General features: G+C 43.3%; 1 protein-coding gene across 7 annotated transcripts in view; it reads right to left on the bottom strand.

The window, feature by feature from the left end:
- Nucleotides 1-20644, bottom strand: part of Baz2a (bromodomain adjacent to zinc finger domain 2A) — a 40728-nt gene that overhangs the window by 14089 nt on the left and 5995 nt on the right. For 6 of the 7 annotated variants that reach the window (XM_087902024.1, XM_087902022.1, XM_087902020.1 and 3 more), the window contains 6 exons: nt 7452-7589; nt 5361-5954; nt 3615-3800; nt 2723-2941; nt 1464-1889; nt 851-911 (listed from right to left, as the gene is read on the bottom strand). In XM_087902024.1, coding sequence (XP_087758150.1) covers nt 851-911; nt 1464-1889; nt 2723-2941; nt 3615-3800; nt 5361-5954; nt 7452-7587 — 1622 coding nt within the window. In that variant the 5' untranslated portion in view covers nt 7588-7589. The remainder of the gene's footprint in view (nt 1-850; nt 912-1463; nt 1890-2722; nt 2942-3614; nt 3801-5360; nt 5955-7451; nt 7590-20644) is intronic. The other variant, XM_087902026.1, reaches the window with a different exon arrangement.

Raw genomic sequence — 20644 nt, 5'->3', positions numbered from 1 at the left:
CTGGAAGCTGAGGCCATGACCTAAGTTGGGCAGGTTTAGTCAGTAGCTATGATCTGAGCAGTAGACTATGACAGCCAGCCTTATCCTCATCGCCAATGTGGCATTAGTACTAAGACTTGGTGACAACCAGTAGACCAGAGTGGTTGTGGTGAAATCAGGAAGACAGTTATTTCTAGAAGGTCTTTGATGATAACTGGTTTGGTCATTACATAGTTACTGTTCCAGAGCTTAGCTCTCCAGAGAGCAATAAAACAGAAACTGTTACATCACAAAATCGCCCAATTCACTGGTAGAAAGTCTCTCTTCCACACTGCTATCCCTCTCTTTGAAAACAGTTTTGTCTAGCTACTCTGGATACTTGAGCCTTAGTTTGGAAAGGATCTTTGATCAAGATCAAGTAACCAATAGATGAGTAAAGAATTTATTTATGAGGGAAGACAGACCCTAAGAAAGGGAAAATTGTAGCCAGGAGGTGGTGGTGCACACCTTTAATCACAGCACTCGGGAGGTAGAGACAGGCAGATCTCTGTGAGTTTGAGGCCAGCCTGGTCTACAGAATGAGTTCCAGGACAGCTAGGACTAAACAGAGAAACTCTGTCTCCAAAATCCCCCGAAAAAAGAAATAAGAAAGAGGAAATTGGTATAGAGAACAGTCCAGCAGTTAAGCACACCCACTGCTCTGCCAGAAGACTCAACGCCCACACCGGTGGCTTCACAACAGCCCGCAACCCCAACTTCAGGGATTCTACACCCTCCTCACTGTCTTGTACTCTATTCCCAACTCTCCCACACCTAAGAGTCATTCCTAGGCTTGTTAAGGTCAATGCATGCAGCAATCTAGAGCACTTACCCATGTTGGAGGGGAAGACGAACTTCTTCTGGGGTAGCAATGCGTCTCTTCAGCACATCACCTTGAGGTAAGACCAGAGATAAAGGTCAAGCAAGCTTACAGAATAGAGCTGAGCTGGTGGTACAGCACGTGGAGGAAGAAGCATGCAGAGCTCCGTGAACTGGAGGCCAGCCTAGTCTACATAAAGACCAGCCAAAGCTACATAAGATCCTGTCTCAAACAAACAAACAAAAAAATTTTTGTTTTTTGTTTTTCAAAACAGGGTTTCTCTGTAGTTTTGGAGTCTGTCCTGGAACTAGCTCTTGTAGATCAGGCTGGCCTTGAACTCAGAGATCTGCCCGTCTCTGCCTCCTGAGTGCTGAAAATTAAATTACAGATTAATAGAGGGATAGATGTAGCATGTGACATAAAACTTTTGCACAGGCCAGGCGATGGTGGTGCTTTAATCCCAGCATTGGGGAGGCAGAGGCAGGTGGATCTCTGTGAGTTCAAGGCCAGCCTGGTCTACAAGAGCTAGTTCAGGACAGGCTCCAATGCTACAGAGAAACCCTGTCTCAGGAAGAAAAAAAATTATAGAAACCAGGCAGGGACAAAACAGAATCTGGACACTTACCACTACCAGAAACTGTGACAGCTCCTCCAGTAGTCTCTTCTAAACCAGCAGAAGCTTCTGGAATGCTACTGCTGTCTTCACTTGCTTGGGAAACTGTCTGGAAGGCGGGTGCTGGAGAAGGAGCAGGGCAAGCTTGAGGGGAGGTCACTGGAGCTGTCAAAGAGGCTTCTAGAGAGGCGGCTGGGAGGGCAGGGGAAGGAGCTGGAGACACTGCTGGGAAGATTGTAGGAGGAACAAGTGAGGAGGCTGCCGGAGAGGCACCTGGAGATGCTGTCAAGGAGGCTGCTGGGGAGGCTGTGGGATGTAGCTCAACAGTAGGTGGTTGGTCAGGGGCTGGCGCAGTCAGGGGATGTGGGAAGTCTGAAGACTCAGGCCCCATTTCTTCCTGTTCAGAGTCACTGCCATTATTCAGGTCAAAGCTGTTATCTAAAATCCAATGGATAATGTCAGTAAAAAGAAAATGGTAAAGAGTTTATTCAATCAAAACTACACTACCATAAAAACAGTTATCTTAAAGGCTTTTAGTGAAAAAAGAAGTAGCTCTAGGGACTGGAGTTGTGGCTCACTGGCTGCCCTTTCAGAGGGCCACTGTTTGATTTCTAGCACCCACACGGTGTTATCCTTCTGTACCTCCAATCCCAAGAGGTTTGAAACCCACTTCTGGCCTCCAAGGGCACTATACAAACAGTGCATAGATACACATACAGGAACACTCATACACATAAAATTAAATTTAAAAAAGCAGTGCTAGCTGGGCGGTGGTGGTGCACACCTTTAATCCCAGGATTCGGAGGCAGAGGCAGGCAGATTCTGTGAGTTCAAGGCCAGCCTGGTCTACAAGAGCTAGTTCCAGGACAGGCTCTAAAACTACAGCAAAACCCTGTCTCAAAAAAACCACACAAAATAAAACAATCCAAAACCAACAAAACAGTGCTGGCTCTTTCCCTACCCCAAACATCGTTGAAGTTAAAGGGTAAAACTGGTGATGGTCATGGTCACCACTGCAGAGAGAAACAGCTTCTCCTGAAGATAGAAAGGTCTCTGGCCATCTTTTCTTTGACAACTCCCAAGTCCCTCATGTTTTCCACAGAGGGCAGAGGTCAAAGTACAATGGATGCTTTTTTATTTCCACCAGAAAGCATCTCAGAGTCTGTAAACATGACACCAGTACACACTTCCCATGCTAAGGGCTTAGCTATGGAACACATGCACTGTTTTCCAAGAGAGGACTTTTATTTCTCCTACCTTTCCTCACTTACCTTGTAAGACAGACTCCCCTAAGACAGGTGGAGAGGTGGGGCTGACAAAGAGAGAGGCTGCCGTTTGGCTGTCATCTGCGAGGAGACTGAAGGCAGCAGCATTACTGAGAGAAGGGCAGTCGAGAGCAGAGATCACAGGGCTGTCCTCCAGAGGCAGCTTGTCTTCTGCACCCATCAATGCTGTGTCATCTATTCCATAAAGTCCTCCACTCACTGGCTCTGCATATGAGGGTGAAAAGAAATTACAAGCAGAAATTAAGAAAAAAATTAAGAAGCCAGATTTCCTTAGGAAATACTAGCCAAAGCAATATCCAACTCTAGTTTCTAGAGTCTGAACTGGGGAAGCAGGGAGGAAATAAGGAAAGGTCTCAGCTCTAGCTCAGAGTTGACTTGAAACTTGCTATGTACTTCGCAGGATGGCATCAAAGTCACACCCTCCTACCTCAGCAACCCCATTTAGCATTAAAAGTAGGGGACAGAAGTCTGAAAATGAAAGCAAAGATACAGACTTTGTATCTATCCATAGATCCTTGCAGAGATCTAGCATTTATCATAAAATTGTCCTTGTTTTTATATTTAATTGGCAAATGTTGCCTTTCTAGTTAGTTAGAATCCAAATAGCCCAACTGTGTGGCAGTTACAGCCTATTCAGTGAATTATTGCAGCCAAGGGCTCTTGGCCAACTGGAAGACATAGAGCCTGGGAAATGAATCAATGCATCTGAGTAAAGCCGGCTCAGTCAGTAGTAAGACTATGGTTTACTAAAGTTTTATCCACAAGTCAACACCCCAGATTCCCTAAAACGTTCCTTGGGTTTCTAACTTGTCTGGGTGACGGGTTAGTCACCCTCTGTTCAGGTAAGTAGGAAAGAGACACACCCTCTAAAGCCCACCTGGTGCCAGAGAGTCAAAGGGCTCAAGGGAATCTTCACTGAGGATTGGAGTGTCTTCCAGTTGATCAGGAAGATGCGAAGGATCATCTAAACAGCTCACCGTGGGATCAGGAACCAGGACAGAGACTTCTTGGTGTAAAGACTCCACAGAGGAGACAGAACCATTGTAGCCACACATCTTTAATTCTAGGTAATCCCAGGAGAGATCAAAAGTCAAAATTTGTGCCTTCAGTTTAGCTGTATTAGCTGGTTATAAAAATGTGTTCAGGTGGGGCTGGAGAGATGGCTCATCAGGTAAGAGCACTGGCTGCTCTTCTAGAGGACCCAGGTTCAATACCCAGTACTCACAAGGCAGTTCACAACTGTCTGTAACTCCAGTCCCAGGGGATTCAACACCCTTACAAACATATGCAGGTAAAACACCAATGCACATAAAAAATAACAAATTATTAAAAATGCTTAAAAAAAAAAGAAAAAGAAAAATGTTCAAGCAACTCTTTCAGAAGTCCACACAGGCACATGGTGTGCACTGTTCCTTCCCAGGATCCCCTTCCCCAGCCACACCAGTACTAAAACCTGTGTTACAACATTCTCTTAGTAAACTCTAACTTTAATCAACATTTATTGCTAGCTCTAAACCAGGAACAGACCCTATCCAGTAGCTAATGAGTAGAGACATGCTGCTAAAACCAATCTTACATCAGGCAAAGGGGAAGATGGACAGCAAGGCTGAGACAAGAACCCTACCACATATTTAGCTATTTTTTCCAACAAGTGGAACAGAGAAAATATTTTGACTTTTTTATAGGGCAGTCACCCTTGCAGTGAATATGAACTACAAATACAAAATAATATTTTATCTATTTTTAGGGAAACAAAATAGGTTGTCACACATAAATATTAACAAACAAAACAAAACAAAAAGAAAGAAAGGGAACTGAACAGACAAGCAATGGTGCACTCTACCTATTGTGTCCTCACCTTAGTAAGTCAGTCACTACTAGACCTAACCCTGCCAGTTAAAACAGTCTCATGGTTTCAGTGCTCACCACTCTTCTGCTTTAGAAGCCCCTACCCACCCTACTCATTTCTGTGTCCCAGGCTGACCTCCTCCTGCCTCCACTCTCAAGGGCAGAGATTACAGGCATGTGCCAGTATGCATGATATTTGCAGGGCTGGAGGTAGACAACCCATTCATGCATGCTACACAAGCACACTAGCCACTGAGCGACATTCTCAGCCCAAGAAGTCATTCTTTTCTTCTTTTTAAAATTTATTTTTATTTTGTATGTGCATTGGTGTTTTACTTGTATGTATATCTGTGTGAGGGTATCAGGTTCCCTAGAACTAGAGCTACAGATAGATGTGAGGCACCATGTGGGTGCTGGGAATTGAACCCAGGTCCTCAGAAGAGAAGTCGGTGCTCTTAACCACTGAGCTCCAGCTCCCCCAAAAGCCATTCTTGATGCAATATGTGTCTGGGCTGTTTCAGGCTTGCCCATCGCCCACCTGCCCTCTCTTGGGCAGTAGCTCTGCAAGAGCTTGCAATAATTTGCACTCCCACTCTTGAACTGGTGCTGCTGCCACAAAAACACCAGCCACTTGGCTCTGCTAATCACCAACATGCAATTCAGTCTCTACTGCAGAAAGCTGGAAAGACAAGTTTTCCTCACCCCAAAAGGCCACTGCCCCCCATGACCGCACTTTCTCTCTCCACACCCACCCAGCTCACAGACCCAGTTATACCTGGCTGCTCTTCCTCCAGTTCCAGGCTGCCTACCAAGCCAGTGCCATTTTCCTCCACAACTGAAGTCAGCTCCTTTTCTGCTGCCTCATCAGAATGGATCCCATTGCCTACATCCTGGGAAGGTGCAAAGGTCTGGATACTAGATCCCAACATTGGAGAAGTCTGTGGGGAGGTGAAAAAACTTGGAGGTCCATTGGGCATCACCTCAAAATTCTGGTCAGGAAAGGAATCATACAGCTCCTGTGAATCGAAGTTAAGCCCCATGGGACTCTGGGTACCATTGGCCCAGAACTCTTGACTCCCAGCTCGAAGATTAGTGTTGTGACTTGGGGATGAAGGTTGTCGGCTGCCCCCAAGGATACCGTTGAGCGGGTATTGTCCCCCAGGGAACTGAGCAAGAAGGGGTGGGTCCTTGAGGTTGTTGCCGGGATTGGCAGGTGGGTACTGTGAGTAGTTCCAAAGACAGTCGTAGGCCACATTAGGGTGCTGGAGGTGTGAGGTGCTGGAGGAGTGGGGAGCAGAGTTCAAAATCCCTGAAGTAGTAGTGTGAGATACAGTAGATAAGCCATTAACATTCACATCCCCATTCAAACCTGGCAGAAAAATAGAAAAGAGTCAGGTATGAATATATATGCAATAACGCTACAAAATAAACCTCAAAAACAGTGAAGGGACCTCTGTTAACTTCAGCTTTTGGGTCTCAAGGGAACACTAAACCTGGATGTTCCCTTGTGTAAGCTTAACGCTGCTGCTGAGAAAGATGAGTATGGGGCTAGGGAGTGGCCTAGGTGTGCCACAGGAGCTAGTGGCAGCCATAGATACTCTGCTGCTGCAAGCTTTCTACTACATGGAGCTGCACATCGGTTTCCTACCATGACTTTCCTGCCCTCATTCCTTATGGGAATTCTTTCCTGGGAGGAGGGGTGACTGAATTTTCCAGTTCCCAATCCCCTCTTTCCTTAGTGCCTATTTGGCCCTACAGTGGCACCAGAAGGGACAGCCTCCACCTCACTGGCACATGCAGATCCAGCACTTTGTGCTGGGCTAAGAATAGAATTTGCAGTCACCACAGTGACAAAATTCCAGCTCAGAAGGCTGGGTTTAGCCCCTCCCCATAACCCCAGGAGGGTAATATGGAGTAGGTAAAAATCTTTGCAAGACCAGTGCTGCAAAATACAGCTCTGAAAATAGCCATCTTTGAGTTTGCATCAGACAACAATTATCGGGACCAAGATACTAAAGAAACTTCAAGCAGGTGTCTGTGTATGGGGGGAATACTACAGCAGGTGGGTGGGTATGTATGTGTGGGAAAGTCCAATGAAATAACAGGGCTAGCATTCATCTGCAAGTGCCCTATATACAAAAGAAGGGAAAATAAGTATAAGTCAGAATTTTTCTACTGCAAGGAAGAAAGCACATGAAATTCTACTTCTATGCAAATTTAGAGAGGAAACTAATAGAAGACTGAAGCAGGACTGCCACCATGGTGTTCAAGGTCATCCTTGGCTAGAGTAAGTCACTACCCCAGAAGAAAAAAGGAAAAGAAAATCACCTCCACAGCAGCACTTCCAGAGAATGAAAAGCTTTCTAAGGAAGCACTGCACCCCTCACCTTCTGTGCATAGCACTTCTACTGCAGGCCTTCCCTGATGCACAAGTTAGAGCATATTTATCATAACCTTCGCCTACCTCCCTCACCCCTAGTCTAAACCAATTTCTTACAAGTCATAGGTCCACCACCCTCATTATTAGCAACAGCAGCTACCTCCTTTTCTGTTCCCAGTAGCCAGGGAACAGGACTGACAAAAGAGCAGGCTAAGATGAAAAAACTTGTATGTTTTTTCTAATCTTCTAGAAATCCAAAGTCAAGACAAAAAAAAAGCAGCTTCTACAAGCCCCTCTAACTTGTTCTCAGAAGTCTGATTTCTCCCTAGCAATTAGTAAGTTCTATCGATTTTCCTCTGTCACTACCTGCCAGGAAAGAGCTGTTGTGGGGTAGCTAGCCAAAAGTAGATCTCAATCTCCTTCCATCAACCTGATCTAAAGAAATGATGTCATTCCCTCCCCAGGTCTTAAGGCCTCCACACTCACTTTTCCCTTGCTGGGGGAAGTTCATGGGAGACCCGTTAGTGTAGAGGCCCTCCCCTGATGAAGGAGAGGGTTTCAGTCCTGAGGCAGCTGGTGCAGGGGGAAGGCCAGTAAAGTTAAAATGGTCGTTCGCTTCCATTTCTGTAGGAGAAAGAAAAGGTAAAAATACTCATGGTTAAGTGAGGTTATATCATCGAGAAAGTGCCCCTTCCCATCCCTTTACTAACCCTTCAATTTAGGGGTGCTGTGAGAAGGTGCAAGTGGAAAAGGAGAAGAAAATACGGCCTTAACCCGGTCAAACACCCAACCGTTAAGTCAAGCATGGCACCACACCTATAAACTCAGCACACAGCAGACTGGGGCAAAGGAGCACAGGCTCAAGGCAAGCTTTTACACACTGTCTAAAAGCAAACTGTTAAGACAGGCAGACAGAGAGATAAAGTTAACTATCACTGATAGAGAAAAATAAGTTAGTGTGAAAAAACAATAAGCCTGGAAGAGCCTAACCTTATGTTAAGTTCTACCCACTTAATTGCTGGCCCAGGATACAGTCTTCTTAGACATTAGCTCTTTAGTTTAACATTAGGGTTAGGATTTGAGCATTTTTTTAGGATTTAACTTTTTAATGTGTATGTATGTTTTACCTGCATGTATGTCTGCATACATATATGCGGTGCCCACAGAGGCCAGAAGAGTAGATTGATCCCCTGGGACTAGAGTTAGCAGACAGTGTTGGCTGCCATATGAGCGCTAAGAATCATGCCCAAGTCTTCCAGAAGAGCAGCCAGTGCCTATTAGCACTGAACCATCTCTCCAGTCCCACATTTGATATTCTTTATCCTTTTGTTTTCACCCTGGCATATAGGTCTTCTCCCAGGGTTCACAAAAGTTGTCAAAGCCATTTTTTTGGCAGAAAGCTATGGATGCAAGGTTGTTGGGGAACATTATTTTAAGGTGTGTGACTTTTATTTATGCAGCATTTATTTATCTCTGTAAAGGTGTGATTCTTTGCCTGCCTAGAATACTTGATAGTCTAATAAAGAGTTGATGGCCAACTGCGAGGCAGTAGCAAAGATAGGCAGGGTTGGCAAGCAGAGAGTATAAATAGAAGGGTAAATCTGGGAGCAGAGAGAATGAGGAGCAACAAGAGAACACGGGTGGAGGACTTCAAGGGCCAGCAACCCACCCACCAACCCAGACATGGAGTAAGAGTGAAAATACACAGAATTAAGAATTAAGATACACAGAAGTAAGAAAAGAAAAAAAAAATCCCAGAGGCAAAAGATAAATAGGTTAATTTAAGAAAAGCTGGCTAGAAACAAGCCAAGCTAAGGTCAGGCATTTATAACAAAGAATAAGCTGCGTGTATTTATTTGGGAGCCAGGTGGTAGGCCACTCAAAAAGCCAAAGAGTAAGAACAAAACAACACCAAGCCGGGCAGTGGTGGCCTTTAATCCTAGCACTTGGGAGGCAGAGGTAGGCAGATCTCTTTGAGTTTGAGGCTAGTCTGGTCTACAAGAGCTAGTTTCAGGACAGGCCCCAAAGCTACAGAGAAACCCTGTCTCGAGGGAAAAAAAAAAAAACAAAAACAAAATCACACAACACACAGTGTTGGCAAGAAATGTATACTTGATATATATCCTGTTTCATTACTACTCTGTTTTGACAGAATCTCTTTATGTAGTTCAAGTAGGCCTTGTACTCTGAATCCTTCTCCGTGAGGCTTCCAAGTATTGGGATAACAGTGTCCATTATTTTCTATCTATAGCTCCAGACATAAAACCCTCTAACAGCCCGGGCAGTGATGGTGCACACCTTTAATCCCAGCACTGCAGAGACAGAGGCAGGCAGATCTTGGTGAGTTTGAGGCCAGCCTGGTCTACAGAGCGAGTTCCAGATAGGCTCCAAAGTTATAAAAACCCTGTCTTAAAAAACAAAAACAAACAAACAAACAAAAACTCTAATGTAATATAATGTTTTGAAATATATATATTAGCCGGGTGTTGGTGGCGCACGCCTTTAATCTCAGCACTTGGGAGGCAGAAACAGGCGAATCTTAGTGAGTTCAGGACCAATCTGGTCTACAAAGCGAGTTCCAGGACAGCTAGAGCTGTTACACAGAGAAACCCTGTCTTGAAAAACAAAACAAAACAAATGAAAAGGAAATACATACATTATACTATGTGAAATTGTAAAGTTTACTGGCTGAGAAACAGTATGGCTAAAAGCCTCAATATCTATTGAATATAACATGATATATTATTACTAGAAATACTGAGAAATGAAGGCCTTGATCAAAATAAACTTAACTCTGATTGACAGCATCCAGAAGGAACAAAAGCAGAAACAAAAATTATTGGAAAAGTCTGATCCACTATTTGCAATGTACTAGTGATTATTAACCTAATATGTGAGATTCTGTTTTTATACAAAAAAAGAAAAGTTCTTGGATTATGTTAACAGCTTCTTGGAGGGCATAATAATCCACAATGAAAGCTTTCTTTTTTTTTTCTATTTTTGTTGAGACATCACACAAGTTAAGTTAAAATGGTCATAGCCCTGGCTGGCATCAACTCAGAGACCTGCCTATCTCTACTTCTAAAGTGCTAGGATTAAAAACATTTGCCACCACACCCAGGAGTCAGAAAGCTATCTTTATTAAGTTCCTAAACTGAGGAAATAACCAAACCTAGGTAATATTTTAATTATATTTGTAAAAGGATAAATAAGTTGGTTATGATAACATGATCACTAGTCAACATCTAAGAGGGATATTTACTCCCTGACAGTACATATACCTGCTGTCACATGCCTACAAGCCCAGTATTCAAAAGGCTAAAGCAAGGGGATCAAGGTTCAAGGACAGACTGGTCTACACAGTAAGATCCTATTTCAAAGCAAGCAGTCATGGTTTATGAATATGTTATATACTGAAAATCAGATACCACTCGGTATATGTGTCAACAGTCTACACACATACAAACACACACACACTAGCTGTTGCATGTTTGTAGGCACGAGCCATGGCATGTATGCAGAGGTTAGAGGATAATTTGGGGAAATCAGGTCTCTCCTGTGGGTCCCAGAGACTTAATTCAGCCCTCAGGTCTGGCAGCAGGAAACTTTACCTAAGACATCTCATCAACCTCCACAACATAATTTTGAATATAAAATATAAATCCCATGTAGCAAACGGCATAATTCTAGAATTTTATAGTTTAGACATCATGATTGTCACAGTCAATTTTAACTAAAAGAAATAAAAATAAAAGAAATTTGTGTTCTACTTAAGAGAACAGTGAGGCGGGGTAGAATTAGGTTTTGTTTGCTTGCTTTTTTGTACTTCAACTTTTTCAAGTCAGGGTTTCTCTGTGTTGCCCTGGTTGTTTTGGAACTCACTCTGTAGACCAGGCTGGTCTAGAACTCAAGAGATCCACCTGCTTCTGACTCCCAAGTACTGGAATTAAAGGCATGAGTCACTACAGCTAAACTGCTTGTTTTTTGAGACAATCTTCCAGGTAGTCTTGAGTGGCAATAACTCACAGCAACTCTCCTGCCTCAGTTTTCTGAGTACTGAGATTACAGGCATATGTTACCAAGCCCAACTCAGAAAAGTTTTTTAGTATTAATTTATCTTTCTTATAGAATGTCCCAGGTTCATTCTAAAATTATAGTTTAAGGGCTGGCAAACAGCTCAGCAGGTAGAGGTGCATGCAAGCCAAGCCTGATGAGCAGAGACAAACAACTCTGACTGTTCTCTCCTCTACACGCCTGCTGGGACACCTATCCACCAGCAGGCACAAGTGCAGACATGAACACACACGCACACACATGTTAACATAAGTCGTCATCACGTCTCACTTTTGGCTAAGATCAAATGCAAATTAAGTAGCAGACTTCAATCTGCTACACATCCATGAAAAATCCAATCAACAGAGAATAGACTGCAGTCTTCCAGAACTTCCCCATCATAGGGAAAGCCCATTCTTTAGAACACAAATCCAAAAAACAAGCATCGTAAGATTAATAATCCCGACTAAAATACACAAAAAATAAAACTTAGTCCTTGTTTTTAGGTTGGGTTTTTCCTTAAGCTTCCATAGAACAAAGAACATGCAGGGGTTCACATTGGAAATTCTGGGAAGAAGCCAGAGGAAGCAATCCCACCTGACCTGCACTGCCCTCTCTCCTGCAGTTTAGGCAGTCACACTCTGCCTGGCATGAGTAACACATCTTTCTTCCTGTGTCCTCTCGATTATACCCTCAAAGCTGGGTCACAGTTCATTTGATGGGTCACAGTTCATTTTTTGGTTTTGTTGTTGAATCTACAAGGAAACTCTGAGGAAACAGCACATTCTACTTCATAAATGACATACTGTTAACGGTGAGTGGACAACCCAAAGAAATCAGAGATGTAAACAGAATAAAAGCTATTTGGCCCCTGAGTCTATGTCCATACCTGCCCCAGCTGAAGGGTCACAGGAACCACAGCTATTTCATTCATTCCTAGACATGTTATGAGATCGGCATAAGAAATTGGGCTGACATCTCAATTCTACTGCTTCCTAGTGGCCTTGGACAAATTTCTTACTGAGCCTCATTTAGAAAAACTTCATTATGAACTTCTAGGGTTTGAGGGTTAAGCAAGAATGAATAAACACACACATACACATCCTTGTATTAAATGTTAGGTTTTGGTGGGTAGCAGGATGACATGCCATTAATCCTCAGGAGACAGAGGCAGGTGGAACTATGTGAGTTAGAGGTCAGCCTGGTCTATAGAGTAAGTTCCATGACAAACCCAAAAGCTACACAAAGAAACCAAGTCTTGAACAACCCCCTTGCCCCCCAAAAAGTTAGGTGTTTTGTTTGTCTGAAATAGTATCTAGCTATGTAGCCTCACGTGGCCAGGGATTCTGAAATCCCCTGCCTCAAACCCCAAGTGATGAGATTAAAGGAATGTCCATAATGCCCAGCCATGTTAGCTTTCCTTTCCTTTTTTTTTAAAAAAAGATTTATTATTATATAGTGTTCTGTATGCATGTATGCCTGCATACCAGAACATGTTATAGTGATCTTCAAATTTCATATCAAAAAAACTCCCCCTGCCTAAGCCATCTTCTCCCATTAGAGTTCCAAATGGCAAAGACATTGAAGGATGCTTCTTATTTGGCCTATTCAACAAACTTCTCCGGGAACTCTGATCCAGACAAACTATAACATGTTCTGACCAAGGTTCAGTCTCTTTCAAAATGTCCTTTCTTTTTTTTTAAAAAAAAAAATATTTATTTCTTTACTTATTATGTATACAATATTCTGTCTGCAGACCAGAAGAGGGCACCAGACCTCATTACAGATGGTTGTGAGCCACCAATGTGGTTGCTGGGAATTCAACTTAGGACCTTTGGAAGAGCAGGCAATGTTAACCGCTGAGCCATCTCTCCAGCCCCCAAATGTCCTTTCTTTAATACCCATTTTAAACCAGAATTCTAAGCGAGGGAAGGTGATGAAATTTTACACTGAGGTAGGAAGGCGCTACTCAAAGAAAATCACCATGTCCAGACACCTGGATGTTGAGTTCCACCAATGTTTCCAGGATTTAATTTAATACTAAATAGAGAATAGAACCAAATGAAGTATTTGTTAAATACATGGGTTTTTGTTATTGCCTTGATGAACTTAGTGAAAGTTTGTCCTATTTTCAGAGACTTAAATTTCGTTTTTTTCTTTCTTTTTTTCTGAGGTTAAGAATGGTTTTGAACCACTGTTTTTTAGGTGCTAGGAATGGAACCCAGGTCTTCTGCAAGTGAGTGCAGGTGCCTGAAGAGGCCAAGAGGTGTTGGATCCATCCCCTAGAGCCAGAGTTGCAGGCTACTGTGAGCAGTCTGAGGTGGGTGCTAGAAACTGAACTCGGGTCCTCTACAAGAGCAGAATGCATGCAACCTCTCTAGTCCCTTCTCCTTTTTTTTTTTTTTAATTAGTTTTTTAAAATAGGGTGTCACCATGTAGCCTTGTCTAGAGTGGAACTCACTATGGCTAGCCTCAGAGATCTGCATTTAATCTGCTAGGATTAAAGGCATGCACCACCATATCCAGCCCCCATTTTCTTTCATGTATGTATATGTTTATGTGTGTCCATATACACGTGGATCAGGACAACTTCAGAACCACCCATCTCCTTTGAATCCCTTAACGGCCTGAAGAGTATCAATCAGGCCAGACTAGTCAGTCAGCAACTCCTAGGCACCTTCCAGTTTCTGCCTTTCTAGTACTAGGATTACAACCATACAACACCAAGCCTGCATGACATTTTCACTTGGTGTCTAGGGATCAATCTCAAGTCCTCAGCCAGGCATGATAGACTCGAGGTCTTTCATCCCAGTACGCAGTCATAGCAGAGGCAGGTGGAATTCTATGAATTGAAGGTTAGTCTGTTCTATGTTTCAGAGTCCCAAGCCAGCCAGGGTTACACAGTGAGATCTTGCCTTTAAAAAAAAAAAAAAGAGAGGAAACGCTCCAATCTCTTGACTTCTTTCCTACACTGTTGTGGTATGGACTAACTCCAGTCTAGGGCACACTAGGCAAGCTATACCATCCTTAGCAGACTTTTGACTAGCTATCCCTTGCAAAAATAAAGCAAAGGAATAGAGAAGTACTGACAATATTAAAAAGTCAATAAACAGCTGGGTTGTGGTGGCTCACTTGGAAGGCTGAGGTAGGCCGATCTCTGTGAGTTCGAGGCCAGCGTGGTCTATAAGAGCTAGTTCCAGGACAGGCTCCAAAGCTACAGAGAAACCCTGTCTGGGGAAAAAAAAAAAAAAATCAATAAACTTAGTTCTAAATTTAATGTTCTAAACAGAACATTACACACTCAAAGAACAAGCGTAGTTCTTAAATATCCTTTAAAATAAGACTGAGGATGTTAGCTCCATTGGTAGAATAACTGCCTAGCATGCACAAAGCCCTGGATCCTATTCCTAATACCTAGACTGGCAGGGGTGTACACACCTATAATTCAGCACTTAGTGAGTAGAGGCAAGTTCAGAAGTTCAAGGTCATCTGTGGATATATCCAAAACCAGTAAAAACATTCTTTTTTTAATATGAACTAAAGGAATCATATCGTAGTCTGGTTTTCTGCCATAGTTCTTACTTCATTGTCAAGAAACAGTTTCATGTAGTTTCCTGGTAGAATATACTTCCCTACCATACACCAAGTCCTGCATCCCAAGATAATGTGATGGAGAGGGGGCTGGAGAGATAGATGGCTTAGCAGTTAAGAGTACTGTTTCACTTGTAGAAGGCTCAAGTTCAGTTCCCAAGATCCGTGCAGTTCCCAACCACCTGTAACTATTTCCCAAGGACCCAGTGCCTTCTGGCCTCCACAGGCACTCGTACTCATGTGCACATACCCACAAACATATATACGTTAAAATTAAACAAATCTTTTCTAGAAAAGAATCTTGAGGTGCTGGAGATATCACTCAGAAGCTAAAGAGCACCTGCTTCTCTTCTAGAGGACTCAGGTTAATTCCAAGCACCATGTGGCACCTCACAACCATCTGCAATTACAGTTCCAAGGAAACCAGGCACAAATATAGCACAGACACGAAAGTGCAATCAATACATGCATATAAATTTTTAAAACATGATCTTGATCCCCAGGATTCAAGAAAAGAAAAATACATCTGGAATTGGATCTGGTTGTGTATCCTGTAATCTTAGCTAGATACAGAAGACTGAGGCAGAAGAATCCTAAATTCAAGGACTGCCTTTTGGGCTAAAGGAGTTCAAAGCCACCCAGAGCTGGGTGTAGTGATGAGCACGCCTTCAATCCCAGCACTCAACCACAGCAGAGGCACATGGAGCTCTGTGAGTTGGAAGTCAGTCTGGTGAGAGCCTGCCTCAGAAAAAAAAAACAAAAGCAACAACAACAACAGAAAAAACCCAACACTTTAAGGGGCTAGAACCCCAGTCCAAGATACAATACTCTAAGTGAGCAAGGGTCCCGGATCTCTTGACTTCCCCTTTCCTACAGTGCTGAAGACTGAACTCACGGCCTTGTACACACTAGGCAAGCTATACCATCCTTAACAGAGGCAGGGGCAAACTGATCTCTTTGAGCTCAAGGCTACCCTAGTCTACATTGAGATATTCAGGACAGCCAGGGCAATACAGAGTGGCCCTGTTTCACTAATAAAAGAAAAGAAAAGCTGGCCTGAACGATATGAGATCCTACTGCAAAATTATGAAAAAAGGGGAAAGAAAAAGGAAAAACCCAGAAAATTTCTTTATGTTCTAAAATATAAAACTCACATTCCAGTCTCTTTACACAACACACACAAGATCAAACCCTATCAATTAGTAACTTTTACATTACTCTACAGTAGACTAGAGCAGTTTGGCTTAATTTCTTCAAATGTGAAAAAAAGTTATCATCAGGAAGACAGGCACACCTGATTCCATAATGCTGAGGCTTCCAAATGAACCTCTTGGAATCTTCTAGACTTCCATCTAATTCTCTTCACATTACCTGTTTTTCTTTTTAGAAAGAGACTTACAAAATAGAACACAGGCTGGGTGGTGGTGGTGCAAACCTTTAATCCCAGCGCTCAGGGAGCAGAGGCAGGCAGTTCTCTGAGTCTGAGGTCAGCCTGGTCTGTATAGTTCCAGGACAGTCAGGGCTACCCTGTCTCTGAAAAACAAAAAACAAGCCAGGCGGCGGTGGTGGTGGTGGTGCGTGCCTTTAAACCCAGCACTCAGTGAGTTCAAGGCCAACTCTGGTCTACAAAGCTAGTTCCAGAAGCCCTGTCTCAAAAAAACAAAACAAAGAAACAAACGTAAAAGCACGTGGGATAGGGTGGTGGTACACGCCTTTATTCCTGTAAAGGAGGTAGAGGTAGTCAGAACATTCTGAGTTCAAGGCCAATCAATGATGTATGGAGATCTTGTCTTTAAAATCCAAAAATAGACAAGCAGTGTGGCACACACCTTTAATCCCAGCACTTGGGAGGCAGAGGTAGGTAGATCTCTGAGTTTGAGGCCAGCCTGGTCTACGGTGTCAGTTCCAGGATAGGCTAGGGTTACACACTGACATCTTGTCTTCAAAAACCAAAAATCAAAGGGGGGAGGGGTAGAAAAACCAAAAATAAATAAGCAAAAAGGTTAGGCATATAGCCCGATGTTTCCAAAGGTCTAGTTTTAACACACACACCCTCCCCCAGTACCACAAAAACAAAAAGAGAGGAAAGGGAAAGAGAAGAAAACTACTCCCTCACCCCGTCAAGAAAAAAAAGTGATCAATGAATATGAAGAAATCTACTTCTCTGCAGATTTCTCACCAAATGTGAAGGTATATACTATCACCATTCCAGCACTTGGCAAAGGCCAGTTTTAGGTTACACAGGGAGAGTCATCTTACAAAAAACAGAAAAGAAAGAAAGGGAGGAGAGTGAATTTACTTCAGATAGGAAAATGAATCTGTTTTACAAGAAGGCCACCAGAGCTTTAACCATGAAGTCACTTTGGGTTGGGGTGGAAGGGTGGCTGTGGACCTTATGGTTCAAAGAGTCCTCTTACTGCTAACTCTTTGTTTTTCCAGGCAGGGTTTCTCTGTGTGGTCCTGACTGTCCTGGAACTCACTGTGTAGACCAGGCTGGCCTTGGCCTCTTCTCCCAAGTGCTGGGGTTAAAGATGTGCATCATGACGACCTGGTGTTACTACTAACCTCTTATTTTCAGGTCTCTTTCCTCTTTTAACCCCAACAAGGAAAACCAATTTACTATTCAGCCAGATCTCAATTTAAGTAAGTAAGTAAGGCTGAAAACAGGAGAAGTTAAAAATCAATGTGGTGGAGTTGGTGAGGAGGCTCAGGTTAAAGTATTTGCTACCAAACCCCACAGCCCACATGGTAGGATAGCTGTCTTCTGATCTCCACCCACACCCTTGTGGCAAACACAACTACACCAAATAAATGTACCTTTTAAAAACTAAAATGATAATTAAGCATAGATGCCTGAAACTTTGAGTTAAATCCCCAGCACACACAGACAGCTGGTATCATCTAGATGCCTGATGCCACCCAGATCAACAGACAAGTCAAAGGGACCCACCAGTCAGGGAGCAACAGATACCACACTTGTTTTTATCAGCACCCAGGGAGAACAATGAGGACACCACTTTCACAAAAAAATCACATAGGCCTGCTCCTATCCTAGAGCTTCAATCTATGGATTTATAAACAGCTGGCAAGTTTCTGATTAAAAAAAAATGATTTCAATCAATGACAGGTGCGTGTAGTTTTCAGGGCAATTCAAGTGATCTCAAATGATCTTATTTCAATTCTGAAGATTTAAACTCTTGTTCCTAACGAAACCCAAATGGCAACAAAATGGGATTTAGCCAGACATGGGGCACACACCGAATCCCAGCATTTGGGAGAGAGAGGCAAGCACATCTCTGTAAATTTTGGGTCAGCCTGGTCTACATAGAGAACTCCAGGCCAGCCAGAACTATCTAATAAGACACTGTCTCATGCTTGTGGTGGGGGTGGAAAAGAAACTCAAACAAACAAAAAACCCTAAAATGGTTAAGCCCAACACTTGAAAGACAGAAAAGGCAGAAGGATTATTACAAGTTCAAAGCCATCTTAAATTTCAAATAGTTCGATTCCAGTCTAAATTTCAAATAGTTCTAAGCCAGCCTGACCCTGGCACAAAAAAAAAAATAAGTTTCTATGGTATACACTTTAATCCCAGCACTTCGGAGGCAGAGGCAGGGAGATCTCATTGAGTTTGAGGTCAGTCTGGTCTATAGAGCTAATTCCTGCACAGCTTAGGGATGTTACACAGAGAAACCCTGTCTCAAAAAAACCAAAGCAAACCAAACCAAAAACAAACAAACAAACAAACAAACCTCCCAGTATGGTTTGGCACCCACATCAGGCAGCTTACAACTACCTTTAACTAGCTGCAACCTCTCTGACCTCCATGAGCACATCACGCAAGCACATAACCATATGCAGATCCACAGGTTTTATAATTTATAAATTGATGTTTTGTCCGCATGCATGTCTATGTGAGTGTTGGATCCCCTGGAACTGGAGTTGCAGACAGTTGTGAGCTGTCACGTGAGTCCTAGGAATTGAACCCAGTGTTCTCAATCAATCATCTCTCCAGCCCCTGTAGATCCATAATTAAAAATAATAAAAATAGCTGGGTCATTGTGGCGCATACCTTTAATTCATGCACTTGGGAAGCAGAGGCAGGCGGATCTCTGAGTTCAAAACCAGCCTGATCTACAGAATGAGTTCTAGGACAGCCAGATGACACAGAGAAACCCTGTCTCAAAAAACAAAACAAGAAACAAAATAAAAAATACATTATTTTGAGCCAGGTATGACGGCACAGGCCTTTACTCCCAGTACTTAGGAAGCAGGGGCAGGTGGACCTCTGTGAGTCTGAGGCCAGTCTTCTCTGGAGCGCTAGTTCCAGGACAGAGGGACAGAGAGTCAGACAGAGAAAGAACACTGGAGATGGCTCAGCAATTAAGAGGACACGAGTTCAGGCCCCAGCCCTAACACGACAGCTCAACCATCTTGTAACCCCAGTTCTAGGGGGACCAAAGCGCTCTTCAGGTCTCTATGGGCACCAGGCACACCCGTGATGCACAGATACACACCAAGGCAAAATACCCATACACATAAAGTAGAACAATTAAAAACAAAGTTGTTTTTTTTTTTTAAAAGGGAAAAGAGAATGTGGGCACAGGAAGAACTCTACACAAGAGGAAAAAAATTCACACAAGAAATGTTTTTTAGGGGGCTGGCGAGATGGCTCAGCAGTTAAGAGCACTGGCTGTTCTTCCAGAAAACCCAGGTTCAAATCCCAGCACCCACATGGCAGCTCACAATTGTCTGTAACTCCAGTTCCAGGGGATCTGATACCTTCACACCAATGCACATAAAATAAAGTTAAATTATTTTTTAAAAAATTGCAAATTGAGGGGGCTGGAGAGATGGCTCAAAGGTTAAGAGCATTGCCTGCTCTTCCAAAGGTCCTGAGTTCAATTTCCAGCAACCACATGGTGGCTCACAACCATCTCTAATGAGGTCTGGTGCCCTCTTCTGGCCTTCAGGCATACATGCAGACTGAATATTGTATACATAATAAATAAATAAATAAATAAATAAATAAATAAATAAATAAAAAAAAACAAATTTAAAAAAAATTGCAAACCGAGGAAAAGAAAAAAAACGAGAAAGAAATGTTTTTTTTAAACAGACTAAAGAGTTAAATCATGATAGCAAATTCCCCTATTAGTTCTATAGAGGGTAAAACTCCCAGGAACCCTCAACGAAGAGATTTCCCTGCAGGACTAGGCTAGACACGTCACTAAGGAACAGGCTTACAGTTCTCATGTATAATCAATCCCCATCCCTATATACAAATCATAAAACATATACCTTCCTCATTTCCTCCCTCTTCCAAGTGCCCTTCTTCTCACAAGCTTACTTGCTCAGAATGCTCTGCAATAAAGACGCTGTCACACCTAAAAACACTACACCAATCAAGAACACACTCTCATTCCACAAAGATCCCAAGTCGTCTTGGCGGCTTTCTAGGCTCAATCTGCACCGCCTGTAATGACTGCTCTGCTGGTAAGAACTCAGTTTGTTTCCCTATGACCTCTAGCTTGGAGCGGGGAAGCGGGGAAGCGGGGAGGGGGGGGGGGAGTGCCCAGCAGAGACAGACAAGTCTGCAAAGGAGCATCAAGATCAGTGGGTCAACTACAGTTGACTCCTGGCTGACAAACGGATGTTACCGGGGAAAGAGCCGAATGAAAGGTCTCTCCGGCCACACGTTTGCAAGATTCAAGTTTACCCACAAGCCCTGAGAAAATGAAACCAAATCAGATTAAAATGGACATTTCAACAACAAGAGACGCAGCATCGAACGCACAGCTGCCATTTCCCGGCCACTTCCTGAGGGAGGCTGGGGGAGGGGCAGTTTGTGTACAGATGGAGGTGGTGGAAGCCATCCACCACCACCACTCCCCCGAATGATACAAATCCCTCACTCCAAGAAGCTCCACAAAGGATGCCTGCTATTGGCACTGACTTCTACACGTCGGGAACGCGGGGGGGAAAAGGGACGATGAGAGAGCATCGTTTCCGCTACGGAAACGGGGATCCCCTTC

This window comes from Myodes glareolus, chromosome 26 (genome assembly GCF_982192425.1).
Source record: "Myodes glareolus chromosome 26, mMyoGla1.1, whole genome shotgun sequence".
NCBI classification, from domain to species: Eukaryota; Metazoa; Chordata; class Mammalia; order Rodentia; family Cricetidae; genus Myodes; species Myodes glareolus.
This window is presented reverse-complemented; position numbering and strand designations above follow the sequence as displayed.